The 14,793-nt window shown below is 33.2% G+C and overlaps 1 protein-coding gene across 1 annotated transcript; it reads right to left on the bottom strand.

The window, feature by feature from the left end:
* Positions 1-778: 778 nt before the first annotated feature.
* Positions 779-14,700, bottom strand: LOC117326212 (cilia- and flagella-associated protein 57-like). The gene is made up of 21 exons (XM_033882868.1): positions 14,615-14,700; positions 13,002-13,494; positions 12,460-12,710; positions 11,881-12,046; positions 11,416-11,568; positions 10,942-11,087; positions 10,336-10,501; positions 9,603-9,929; positions 8,880-9,053; positions 8,297-8,458; positions 7,834-7,989; positions 7,357-7,450; positions 6,825-7,015; positions 6,123-6,296; positions 5,597-5,755; positions 5,099-5,242; positions 4,789-4,905; positions 4,186-4,317; positions 3,524-3,667; positions 2,813-3,351; positions 779-1,599 (listed from the first exon to the last, which is right to left on the bottom strand). Exons 2-20 carry the CDS (start codon positions 13,470-13,472, stop codon positions 3,040-3,042), a joined length of 3,639 nt encoding a protein of 1,212 aa, XP_033738759.1. The 5' UTR covers positions 13,473-13,494; positions 14,615-14,700; the 3' UTR covers positions 779-1,599; positions 2,813-3,039.
* Between the last annotated feature and the right edge of the window lie 93 nt (positions 14,701-14,793).

Genomic DNA, 14,793 nt, shown 5'->3' with positions numbered 1-14,793 from the left:
GTATTTAGTAATGTAAGGAAATATCCTCCGCCATCGTATGTTCAGTATAATTCTTATATTAAGTATTTGTATAACTTATATGCTGTATTGTATTTTTTGAATAAAAAACTTGAAACTTGAAACCTTCTTTTCCGGTTTTTCCCCAGACTACTCGACACCCTGGACGACTCACTCAGCAACTATTCCATGTTTTCACACCATTTTTCAGTAGGACAACTGGTCATTTTTTAACTGTTATCATTTTCTTACATTTTTTTCAGTTAAATATTTGTTTTTATTATTAATGCCATTGTGCTTGAGGTTGTTTGCAATTTTATACGCTAAATTCATTCTCCCTTTACTCGAAATAATAGCTCTTCAGAGCTACTGTTTCTTATTTATGTACATGTATAAGAATATAGACAAAACATTCTTGTAACTTGTATGTTTGATTATTTTTCCTCCCTTGCTGTACTTGATGACGTTATCAATTTGCGATGAGGCTACGCTACATAAAATGATGACGTTGTACGCTACTGTCTTTCCCTAGCCCGTGCGACATCGATATCCACAATTTTACCAGCGTGAGATTTTCTTTTCTCACCCTAGTGTTGAAACAAGCTACACATGCTCTTTGCACGTTCTCCAGAATGTTGTAAGAGTCGCGGCAACAATACAATTAATGACGTCACGGCAAAAATACAATGACGTCACATCGACAATTCATTCACGTAAAGTCAACATTGTCTTGCATTGAATCTGATGTAGGGGCAATATTAGCAAAAATATGAAGAAAAACTTTCAACTGTGTATTTACTTTTATTAAATGATTTATACATAAGATTATCACAGATTTCACATGATTTTACAGTGTAACCACATCAAAGTTTGTAGTCTACTGTAAATGCTAAATAAAGGCATATGTACAAAATTTACATAAATACTGTAATCTTGGGAGGGATTCTGAAAATATTTTCTCCACATCCAAACAGATGGTCATATAGACTAGTTAAACTTCGAAAGTGCTCAGACAAATCACAGCCATTTTAGAATATATAAAGCATTTTCAATTTTTAGATCCCATGAGGAAATTTTAAATAATTCAGATTTTCTATATTAGATTTGTTGACATGGACTAAATTCTTCATGTAAAATGTATATAAATTGAAACTCTGGAAATACAACATATACTCTCTAAACATGTATTATCACAGTCAAAATGAAACCTGTCATTTTAATAAAAGATCAAAAATACAAATATACCCAGACATCTCGGGGATTATCATGTAGAGATATCAAATATCTATACTTTAAGTAGTATGAGAGTCTTTTTCATAAAGAATACCACTATGTGTTTGCAAAAATATCATTCCTAACTGTGGAAATGAATTTATACAGCTAAATAGTGTCTTGTCAGCAGATTTCTGTAAACAAATAGAATTTAGACAAAAATCACTGTAGTTTTGCTAACTTTATGTTTAGCAAACAATTTTTATATTTATATATATTTTTCACATTTTTTTTTTTATAAAAAGGGACAGATACTTTAAATAATTCAACGTAGCAAATTTTCCTGAAATTAGCAGCTTTGCATGATGAGCACAATAATTTGTATAATTACCGTAAATATTCGGGTATAGTGCGCACTCGCGTATAGTGCGCAGGTACGTTTTTGAGGTTCATTTTCAAAAAAAAAAAAATTAACAATTTTTTTTTTCAATTTTCAACTGAGCGGTAGATGAATTCTAAAGCATAAGATGATAGGAAGTTGTACCTTATGAAAGATTATTTACAATGTACCACATTTAATTGGAATCACCGGTCAGATTTGACACATTGGATTGACAGGTTGTTTACATTATACCGCCACAGGCCTAGTCAGCTTGCAAATTGTAGCGGTCCCATCTAGGTCCCATCGACGCTGTTGTACCAACAAAATAATTAATCCTACCCTCAATTACCTTGTGATTTTCACGCAGGTATGATCTCTTGTGGTATCTGTCCACGAACATACAAAGCTTATTAAGCTCAATTATAACAAGATTGACTAGTAAGCTGACTGCTACGTAATGTTACACAGGCCGCCATTTTGTATACAGTACGGAAACAAGTCTGCAGTCGTCGTGCTGGTCACAACTTTTATATCAATGAATTAACATGTGTAAAGGATACATCTACAGTGAAGACGATAAATAAGAGTACCCTGGTAGTTTTCACAGTCTTATCATATTTTTTTATGGCCAGTTGGTCAGTGACTGCCGCACGAGATCAAGGCATTAGTGTTACCCGTGCCTAATTGCGCATGCGTGCTGTTTCAGCTTCCGTAAATAAACAAGTTGAACGGTATCAGTTTCTGGCAACATTCTGGATTTATAAGGTGATTAATTTAGAAGTATGAAATAACTAAGTACTGCTATATCATTTCAAGTTTTGTTTGATGTTAATTGAGATGTTATACATCGTTTTGGACCTGAATACGGGAACATCCTCAAGTGAGATATCGTATGTGTACGGAACATGTGGCTCACGATCGACTTAGATAAATCCACGTAATTGCTGATAAATACACAATTTCAAGGAATTAAACATTAAAATAACTATTCATTTCTTTGATTATTTGTTAACTATTACTTTCTTAATGCTTTATATATGTTATATATATATATATAAGTATTAAATCAATCCTGCTGTGAAAGGAAACGATCACAAAACTCGGTCAAATCACATTCATTCTGACTGGGAAAAGGCTTGTACTTGCGTATAGTGCGCAGTGGTCTTTTTCACTTGTCAATTTTTGAAAAAAAGTGCGCACTATACGCGAATATTTACGGTATGAAACATAGGATTCAGAATCTCAGCAGGGTTTTCCACGATTCTTGCTTCAAAATCAATTTAGATTTCTATCAGAAAGTGTTTATTTTAGAAAACAAAGCACAGTTTTTGAGAATATGTGAATGTTCTACGCAGGGGTTCTTGCAGTCTATTTTTTATCAATATCCCTTGCGAACTTTAAGTAAGATCACAGAATTCTCCTTTCACTAGAGTCAAACGTTTGTGTGATCATGACACTAATTGCATGGGTGGGAGACGATGCGATGACGGAGGTCGAGAGCCCAAATCCAAGTCGGACATCTCAGAACGTAAACGCATAATTTCTATCTTCTGCATTTCAATAATTTTAGTTTTCTCCTCCATGTCCTTTTCCATAAGAGCACTTGGTCCTTTGGCCGTGATGGCAGCGATTGCTGCGGTGTCGTTTTTGTTCTTCTTGCTGTGGAGTCCCATGGCCGCCTCAAGGTCGTGAATTTGCGTCCTGGCTATCTTCAGCTCACGACGCAGGTCATTAATTTCCTTGATCAAAGACACATTTTCCTGAAAAAAATGTAAAGGTTCTTAAAAACATTGCTTTCATAAAATTAAAATTTTTGGTAAATGTTATTTCCTTTCAAAAAAAAATTATTATTAGATATAACACATTAATCTTTTTAATATTTTTTTTAATTCTAATTACAATATTATTTATCTAAATATAGATTTAACCTACCTGCATAATCCTAACATTGTCCGCTCTGTGGATTTCTGAATCCTTGGAAAGCTTTTTGCGGAGAGAGGCTACAGATCGTTCCAGATGTTCACGTTGCCTGCTGTATTCCTTCTGTATATCAGCGTCCACACTGGCAGATTCAGTCTGCAGGAGAAAAAAATATTCAGTATACTATCTTTTTTGTACAGTACCACTTTTATAAAAGTTTTACAAGAAATACAAGTAATACATCATAATGATATTTTGAATTCTATTTTTGAAATTGTTTTGGTTCATTCTGATATTATTAGTATAAGATAAGTGTTGAGGTTGATATGAATATATATTAGATATGGTTCAACTTTCTTCCATTCTCAATGGCCAAGTCATGTGGAGGTTAATATTTTGTGATGTTAACCGCATGTTTCTATTTTTAGAAACACCAAGTCAATATTGCCTTTATGATGTCATAATCATTGTGATGTTACAATGCCCCAATGTAAATTTTCTATAATGAAGATAAATATAATTCAATTTTCAGTTTTCAAAACAAGTTCCTATCTAATATAGAAACTAAAGACTTTTGGTTCGGTCAATATGGTGTAATAACGACCTGGCAGATTATTAAACACTGACCTCAAGCAAGGTCTATACATAATTGGTAAATGTTTGGGTATACTAACCACATCTTCCTGAACATGTTTGGAGTACAGTGCCTTGATACTCTCCTTCAACATCTTCGGGTCTTGTATGTAGCCTACACAGTTGTGTAGATCTGTCTTAAATCTCTTCACCACTGCCTCAACATCACGCACCTACAAAACAGATAAACTCTCATCTTAAGATATGTATACAGGGATGTATATTGCAAGAGTACAAATTTTAGTGGTAATATTATTTCAGCGTTTTTTTTTGTTTTTTGTGTGTGTGTTTAAAATACTGTCCTGAATGTTGCTTTTTAATTGAAGCATCAATTAATTTTTTTTCTAGAACACAGATACTAGTTGGTAGACTTGTAAATTTATCTATGCCGTAATCTGGATCATTACATTAGCAAAACATTGACTGCACGGATTCGAGTGCTAAAATGAAAATATTAGCAGTAAGAATATTCTTTGAAATACAGTTTAATTTTATCTTTAATCTTTTTTTAATGAAATGTCTGTTAAACAGTTAAATGTAATAACCTCTATAATTCATGTTACAAAACAATTCATGTTCTAAATGAAGTATCTTTGCCCATGACCTTGTGTCGTAAAAGGTCAATACAATGACCTTTGACCTACCTTCTGCCTCTCCTGGTGCATCTCTTTGTCTGTGGCACGGAGTTTCTGGGTGAGCTCCTTGATGCTAAGCTCCAGCTGTGTATTCTGTTTGTGGAATCTCTCGAGCTCGCTCTCCATCTGTAACCATGACAACCAGGTAAATACACAAAGGTAAAGAAAATAATTCCATAAAGCCACCATTTTCCTTCTAAGTTAAGTAACATTTTCCCCACAGAATTTCAGAAAATTTGAACTTTGTAAAAATTTGTACTTTGTAAAAATTTGAACTATGTAAATATTTGTTTTTTCCAAACAATAGAAATATTTTTACCTCCTGAATCTGGTCCTTCATTCTCTTGATGTCGTTCTCCCTGGGCTCGATCTGTTTCTTCAGTTCCTTGATCTTGTAGTCGAGCACAAACTTGAACTTCTCCAATTCCTGGTTCTTCTTCTTCAAGTCGTAGATTCTCTTTTCCTGTAATCAAATTACAAAAGGGTTGTCAAAATATTATCAGTTGCTGTTCTCAAAAATGTCATTTTTTTCTCATCAATAATCATTTACATTATTACTGTTCAAAATTGAAGAGAAATGGCAAATTGGGTTGAAAATTTGTTAAAATAAAAGCGCAATCTGTCTGAAAATATGTATATTAAATACTTAAAACATGTTTTTTAATCATTAAAAAATGGTATCAATTTCTGAAACAGTTATCAGATTTGTATGTAAAATTTTCTGTTTTTTTTTTTTTATATACATGTATATAAACTATTAGGAAATTCTGAGTCTAACATCCCCCTCCCACCTCCTCCCAAACATCCTGTCACTTACCTTGTCCTGGATGGTATCGTCTCTTTCCTGGATCTCCTTCTTCAGACCCATGATGTCCTTTTCCATATTACGAATCACATTTGTCTGTTTCTGAGTCTCCGCTTGGAATTTCTTAATTTCCTCTTTGTGGTCATCGATCTCTCTTTGTAGACTTGTAAACTAAATAAACAATGGTGCCTTAGATTAATATACAGTCATATATCAGAACTTGATCTGTTTGTATAAAGATTGTACGATTCCTTAAACAAGGGAATTTTCAGAATATGTAGCCAATTTTCCAAAATATTTACTATTTGTAGAGGTTGTAAAAAAAAAATAATGCATAATATTAAATTAAGGACTATATTGGAGCATTATAAATTAAATACTCCTGGACCAGTTCTATGTTGTCTGAATTTGTATATTTTTTGAATATAAAAGATATTTTGCTGGATTTCTGATGTAACATGGATGTCCATTTTTTCTTACTTATCTTACTCATTTCATTTTTTTCAGGTTTTTTTTCTCGTCTTTCTTTTCTTCTTACCTTCTTCTTCATGATGCCGCTTTCTCCTCTAAGTTTGATGTTGTCCTCCTTCTCAGCACGAAGTCTGATCTCATAATTATTCTTGATGTCGAGGATTTCCCGATCAGCGTCCTCCTCAATCTGTTTCTTCGTCTCCTCATATTCCTTCAGTGACTGTCTGGCCTCATCATGAGCCTAGTATATTTAGACAATGTCATACAGCATCAGAATGAAACGTATTCATAAAATATTTTTTCTAAGAAATATACTTCAAATTTTTAAAACTGTTCATCAATGTTATTACATGGGGTATCATATACTTTCTTCTGTTGAAATGATTTATCTTATCATTTACCTGTTCTACTCTGTAATACTCCCATGTCATATTATGACGTGTAATAAATAACACTAATATGACTTCATAAAAAATAAATGACATCATTGTTGTCTTGGTAATGAAAAATGGTCTGTCCATATCAAAATTTGTCACTCTGGTAATGAAATAGATTTAAAAGTTTTCGTTATTTTCTCATAAATATAAGTTAAGTGAGGAATAGAATCTTGTACTTGAATAAATGTAATTTGAAATTGATAAAACTCATTTAATGATGCTATATGTCACTGGTATTAAGACTTGACACTGATGAAATTATTCAAATTCAACACTAATATTGTCAATTTCAGAGAAATGCTTTAACTTTCATGAAAGAATTCAAACCATACCTGTTCCAGTTGAGTGGTTTTCTCCTGAAGTTTCGTCTCGTAGTACTCTGTCAATTCCTCCATTGCTCTCATCTTACTTTCCTCTTTTTCCTGCAGGAGACGATCATATTCCTCCTGCATCTTCATTGTCTTACTCTGTTGTTCCTGGAATTTCTCGTACTCCAACATCAACTTCTGGTTATTGGCAGATTCTGTAGATTGAAAATTAGATGATGAGATGAAAACAAGAACAGATGTGAAAATGAAAACAAAAGGCCGTTCAGGCTTTATCAGTCTTTGTCTTAATAGCTCCATATCTTTCTTTTATAATATAAAATCTTTCAAAGTCGGAAAAAAAAGTATATTCTGGAAAAACAAATTCCTGATTTGAAAATATCTACAGGAGCTGAGAATGTTTTTACAGACAAAATCATTTACATATTTTTCTTATTAATTTTCTTATTTTTTAAAATGTATTGATAATTGACAACTTAGAAGAATCCCTGTGTAAAGTTTTGATTGCAATAAATGATTGCTGTAGAGGATGTCTTACCGAGATCCTGGAGTTCTTTAGTGTGTTTGTCCATAACTTCCCTCATTTCTTCTTCATGTTTTGCCTCCTCCTTATCTTTGTCTGTCTTCAGGACCTGTGAAAATCAAACATAAAAAGAAAACCTTTAAAAAAATCATAGAATGAAGCAGTCATATTGAAAAACTATACATCAATGCTGTAATAACAGGAAAAGTGGTCACTATAATCAGACTCAAGAGGAAATTACCTTAAATTTTAAAGTGACATTTTTCAGATATATCTAAATATCCATTCAAGGTTTGACTAATGAATTTAGGTCTTACTAATTATTTTCCATTATAGAGAATACAATTGATATATCAAAAATATTGAGATACCAAATATATTAGAATAAGAAAAAAAAAAATATTAAAGATATTCCATGAAAGTTTTGTTGATCAGAGTAAAAATATTTGTTATAATCACAGTAAATTTTAAATGCTTGAGTTAATTGCTTACCTGATTTTTCGTTTTCAACGCTTCCATTTCCTGGATAAATTTCTCAGTCAGTTCCTTGATCTTTTCGTTATAATTCATGTCCTTCAGACGTAGCTGGTAATCGTTCTCCAACTTAAGTTCATCATTTCTGGTCTTTAGATCACTCATCATTGTGTTCTATAAAACACAAAGTCAATGTGAATTTTCTTTAAACTGTAGTTCATAAAATTTTGATAACATGCTAAATTCCATTTATTTATAGCAAATTTGTGAGTGACATCGATAAAAAAAGAATGAAACCTATTTTTTTTCACATTTCTATATCAAGAATTGCTATTTCATTTTATTTGTTTTAAATGCAAAAGCAAAAGAACGTTATGTTTTTTTTCTGTTTTTTAATTTGAGTATATAGACATGTTCCCAACTGTGGTATATTTTTTCAGACTATTATCATTGACCAAATAAATCTACATCTGGTGATTACCTTTTCCTCCAGGTCACTTTTAGTGATTAGGATCTCCTCTGCCCAGCCGACTTCCTTGTCCCGTTTCAGGCCACGCCCCTCTTTATCCTGAATCTTCCAGAGGATGACGGAAGCATCTTCAGACACCGTAACTAGGTACTGGTCGTCATAGCTGATCTTCATCTGAGAGAAAATGATATAATCCAGATTTTAACTTTTGTAATATTATACAACTGCATTTGGTTGAGGTGAATATGGATATCTATTAACCCAAAAATTGCGATATTAACCGAAACAAAGTCAATTTTCCATCAGTCATATAATTAAAACATTTAACAATTTTAATATCAAATAAGATAAATTTTGAAAAAAAAAAGAAAGGAAAACAATTGTTATGATCTGATAAACATGTTAATCTAGATACATTAAATATTAAGATATTTGCTTCAAATACATGTAGTTATGACATTTGAACTTTTGTTTGATTTTCTTCAGCCATAAGCATAACTTTGATATATTATTACTATGTGAGGAAAGCATGTTTTCCTTGTTAGATAACTATTTCAATACTTTGTACTTTCACATTATGAGATGCTGCCGTTACCTTGGTGATCTGGCTGCCATGACCAGAATGTTCTGTCCATTCTCCCGGGGGATTCAGAGGGAACTTCAATGACCACAGTGTTCCTTTGACGGTACCAGCGAACAACATGCGGCCAGAATGGGACAACGCCACACTGCTCAATGTCATTTCCCCTGCTTCAATCTGACGCAGGATCTACAATTTTTAAATAATAAACTTTCAATATGAATAATTGTCAAAAATACTTGGTAATTTATTAAAATAATGAAACCTATAATGAGAATAATTGTTTTAAATAAATGAATAAAAATTGTAATTATCAGTAAATCATAATTAATAAATAGATCAATTAGTACAAATTATAATCATAAATGAATGAATGAATGAATGAATGAATGAATGAAAATTACAATCAATAAATGTATTTGGAAAAGAACTCTTTTCTTTCTGAAGAAAAACACCTGATAATTTTTATATTTTTAAAAATTCAAACTGAAAGACATGAATATTCCTATCGATATCACGACATGCATGATATATATGCACTTAAATGTGTTTTCTATTGAATCTGCTGATCTCAAATAAACTGGGCGATCACAGATTTGATAGATATATTCATAATTAGACTTCTTGAACATAATCATTGTATCAAATGAATATTACTAAAATTGATCTAGATAAGAATTGCCGATTTTCATTCTCTGAAATACATGAATCATCAAATTAAAATATAGCAGCATTTACCTGTGAGTCTGCAATCTCTTTCAAGGTTTTGTCTGAACCGACAGCAAAAGTGGCTTTTCCGTCTGGTGTAACTGCAACTCCAGTGTAACCGCAAGATTTAAGGACGCTCTCTCCAACTCTTTTCCCAGAGTAGGTCTCCCACTCGTAAACGGCACCGTCCCCACCACAAGACACCATCTTGCTGTCGTCAGCACTCCACACAATCGATCGCACTTTACCGTTGTGACCCTTCAGGTTCGAGGTATTTTCAAACGTGGAGGTGGAATAGATCTGGATCACATTGCTGTGCACCGCGGCAAACAAATGGCCACCATTGCTGAAGCCACACTGCGGCAGACAAGGAATGATAATTGTCAGCACATGTCACAAGTAATCTACTATTGTTTTTTAAAGCTGAATTGATCCATTTTGAATTATTAAAAAAAAAATTGACCTGCATTATTTTTTTCGGACATGTCAATTTTCAAATACTGTAAATGTGGAAATTTACGCGAGGGGGAAATTTACGCTAATTCCACAGAGTCCTTTTGATTGCGAAAATTTCCCCCACATGTATTATTTTGATATCAATTTGCAACAATCACAAACTACAAACGAATGTGGATTGATTGCGAAAATTACCCCAATGCGTATAGTTTGCATATCGAAATCGCGAAATTAACCCCCCTCGAAAATAACCACGTTTACAGTATATAAAAATGATGTCAATCATACACAAAAACAAAAATTCTACCTCTCTGCATCCTCGGATGGTGAATTCTTTGAAGGTCCTGATGTCATCGATAAGGAGGTTCATCAGACGGAGTTTGTCGCTGAAGCCAACTAGGATGTACAGACCGGATGGATGGAGGGCAATACTGTATGCTTCCTCAGCGAACTCCTTATACAACTCCAAGTTACTGTAAAAGATGATTTAGATCATAACAGAGGACAAAATTCATCTATCTTCACATGTGACTGCCCTTGTAAATCTAAATGAACACTTTATTTTTCAATTCTACAATAGATTCTTGCAAGAGAAAGCAGTTTATTTGAACATGAATGACTATTTAAATTTGTTTACCAAATACCATGACATCATTGATTTTTACCAAAATAACAGAACTGAGTGAAAAAAGAAAATCAATTCTAGTCATTGTTTGTTAATTTCGTTTCTGATCCCAGAATCTCTTTTAAATATTTATTTTTTGGTCGATATTACTGAGTTTCATTGGGTAGTTTAGATTTTGAGCACAGATTCAAAACTTTTTGAGAAAATATTTACACCCTCTAACCCTAATGAAGATATTCTCTGTAAAGGAACATGGATATTTTATGCTTTGGTTGTACTAGTGCTTACCAGTTCTCGTAGTTCCAGATGCGAACAGATCTGTCGTGGGAGCTTGTGGCGATCAGAGGTTTCCTAATACAAACATCAAGCCCTGTGATTTGACCGTAATGGAAGGACTGGGCGAGCACCTCAAAATGAGCCTGATCTCCCTCACTCTGTACGACAGGCATAATGTATCAGCAAGTAATTGATTAGATGTTCAAATTAATAAAAAAGTGGGAAAATATTTTGTTCTAAAGTTCATAATTCACTAAACCTGCATGAGAGAAATCTATAATGATTGCTAATCAATTTGACAGATAAATGCGCATTTTCTATATAAGAATATGATTCAAACGATAGAAATTCACAAAAAATCTTGAAATTAAAAAAACAAAAAAGTGAAATTTTTGCCAATCATTATTTTGAAATTAAACTTTTCTAACACAGCTATGTTAGATTTCTTTAATATAAAAAAGTTCTTTTGTAAATATTTTTTGTTACCTTTCCAAGGTCAGCACTTGGCAGTGTTAGGTAATAAAGCTGGCTGAGGTCTGTACTAGCCACAAGGGTCTCCTCGGACGGACTGACCGTCAGACATGTTATCAGCTGTTGTTGGGCTTTTGCTGGGTCAGCACTGTTGTTGTCTGGTGGGATCTGAACAAAAAATTGTATGTCAGTATACACAGATTGTTTTTCTTTCTTTTTTAATTTTTGCTTGTTTTGTTTTTGAATGTAAGCATCTAACATAAGAAATGTACATATCTCATCTAAAGAGTCTGTTTTTTGAGATTTCAATGAATAGCTTAAGGCCTTCTGGAGGATAAAGACCTGGAATTTTTTATACTGAAGATAATTCAACAATATTCAGTGATTGATAAACTAAGAAGATACCCATTTGTGCCACCTCCTTTTAATGACATTGAGACTAATTCTATAATTATGTTGATGATCCAGGTGCTATCTCACCTTGATTTCTCTTGTTTTCTTGAAGAAATCTTTATCATCTGTTTTCTCAAACAAGTGTACAGTACCAGGCCCACAGGAGCAAGCGAACCCCTTTGAGTAGGCCACTATGGCCGAAACTTGTGGAATGACTGGGATCGTGGAAACCTCCTCTCCTTCATTTGAACGTCTAAATGTTGACAAAAAATGCATATTAAAAACACTTTGAAATTGTTTTAAGTTTCTGAAATTTATATTTCATAAATAAGTTAATAACTACAACATTATTATAATTACAGATCAATTAATTTTTAGATCTGAATATGTTACTTTCCTTGTAATATTTCATATCCTCTATAAAACAAAAAGTAAAAAATGAAAATAATAATGGAATAAATAATATACTGTTTCAATGGTGTATACTGTCTCATTAATAATATACTGTCTCAGTAATAATATTATGTACTGTCTCAACAATACTGCTGTCTCAATGACGACATACTGTCTCAGTAATAATATACTGTCTCAATGATGAGCTGCTGTCTCAATCATAACATATATGCACTATCCTGCTGATTATATAATATTGTCTCAAACACTTACCCAGCCTCTCTTTGTTGAGCTCCGATATTAAATTCATTTTTCAATTCACCAGCTTCAAACAGAAGCAGTCGCCCAGTATCAGTTCCGACAATGATACGTTCTTCAGAAACCCAGGCATGACAGAGATAGTTTTGTGGCTCCATCTTTTGAAAGTTGAAAGTTTTGAGGTTTCCCTCACTGTAGCGGAAATGCTTGAAGATGCCATTTCCAACAACACATAACTGAGTGTTGTCTTGAGGATTGAAGCTAACCTGCATAAAACAAAATCATAATGATCAGAAATGATACCAAAAAGAGTGAAAAATTCAAAGTTTGTTCAAGAGTGTATCACTATACATGATCATAAGTATAAAGTATAGAATTTGGTTACATTAAACATTACAGAAAACACCTTTTTCTCATTGAAAAACAATCAGTTATAAGACACTGTTATGAAAATCACAAGCAAATCATCATCTAGATCCTGATTTGATAAATAATTTTATTTTAGAAGTTTAGGAAATCTACCTTGTTATAAAAGGTTACTTGAATGTTTGTTTTACCTGATAAACTGGTGGATTGGTCTGGGGATTCGATGTTTTTGTGACAGCCATTACTTTTGATTTCTCCCACGTCCAATACAGCAATGTATAATCTGGTTTTCCACCTTGAGCAACCAAGTATTTAGAATCTGGTGAAAATGCCAGGCTGACAAATTCATTTGACTGAACATCTGGAGAGCTTAGGACCTTCCTTTTCCGAAGACTGTGAAGATCATATATTGTGATTGTTGGCTTTTCTCCTTTTTCAGCTATTGCCACATATCTTCTATTTGGACTGACAGCTAATGCTGTCATGCCCTCACTCTTATCCGTGCCAGGAATGAACTTCTGTGACTTTTGGTCGATATTGTACAAAATACAATTTGCCCCAGAGGGGTAAACGATGGTCTGTTCATCATGATAGCAAATGTTGCCAGTCACACCTGGTTTGAGACCAAAGATGTGCTTGGCTTGTGCAATTGCTATCGACATCTTTGTTTTTGTCTCTCACAACCTGAAAATGCAAATGAAAGTCATGACTATAAAATACAGGTGTGTTGGGTATTATTTGAATACTGGTTCATACTAACATTTCAGTATCCAAAAATTTAATCAACAGTATCAATGGCTGATAGAATAGCATGTTTTACTAATTGTTCAGTCGTATAGATAGCAGAAGTTTGCATTTTGATCCTTCAAACAGTAGATACACTTGGGTATTATTTAAGTAAAGTTATTGCAAAGCTATCAACCCAGATACAGTTTGTTTGCAAAACAACTTCTTATCCGCTGAAATATCCAAATTTGTATTCATATGGGACAGTACTTAATAAGTAAGGGAGAGGGGAAAATGCAAGACCACACCATGGACATTTTTGCTACTGCATTCGGAAGATATATCCTTCTAAATTATGAAATATATAAAATCAGATATTACAAATACAGAAATATATATAATGATAAATTTAAGACTGTAACATTTAAGATGACGTCAATATCTAATCACCAGCAACGCAGTTAGCAACACAAATCCTTACTGTAGTACAGTAACCACCATAGGATATACTTCAGTAGGAGATGAAAAACTAAAACAATTGTTAAAACTGCATCTGATATATTGGAAATAATTGGGTGGTTTAGTCTAGCTGTAGTATAAGTGTGCCAATTTTATAATGCACAAGATTTTGACCAGTCTTCTTCCCGTGTAATGCTACTTTCGATCAATATGTTGTTCCGTACGACTAGATTCTAGCCTAGGCCTACTGCCTTCCATCCATGTGTAAATATCCGGAATAGGCATGCATGTAGCAAGATTTTAAAAAGTTATTAGCCTGCTGACATTCCAGTAAAAGCGCAAACCTTCGTGTGAAGTTCATGAGTACGGTGTGATATATATTCCGCTTATTATGATAGAGTGACAATATCTTTCATTAATACAAACAATAATAATCTAGGCCTATCAAGGTAAACACAATTTGACGTTACGTTGTCACCAAACAATCGGCCATATTCTGGTAATACTGTTTGCATTTTTTAAAGGCATAAATCGATTATTTATTACATTAACATGACGTTAAACATTAAGTGATGATAATGGTTATACAGTTTAGTAAACTGCTAGCAAATATACTTGCCTTAGTTGCTGGTTTTTCACTAAAATCAAGGTATCATCGATACCTGTTGAAGTTGTTGAATGTGGTTGCTGTTGGAAACAATGCGCGGGCATTTCGGGTTTCCGCTTCCGGTTTTAAAAGGCAACAAATCGAAGTCAGATAAATGTTTGCTTTTAAATACATTTTAGTGTAATATTCCA

This window comes from Pecten maximus, chromosome 4, assembly GCF_902652985.1.
Source record: "Pecten maximus chromosome 4, xPecMax1.1, whole genome shotgun sequence".
In the NCBI taxonomy this organism is placed as follows: domain Eukaryota; kingdom Metazoa; phylum Mollusca; class Bivalvia; order Pectinida; family Pectinidae; genus Pecten; species Pecten maximus.
Note: the sequence above shows the minus strand (reverse complement) of the source record. Positions and strands in the feature narration are given on the sequence as shown.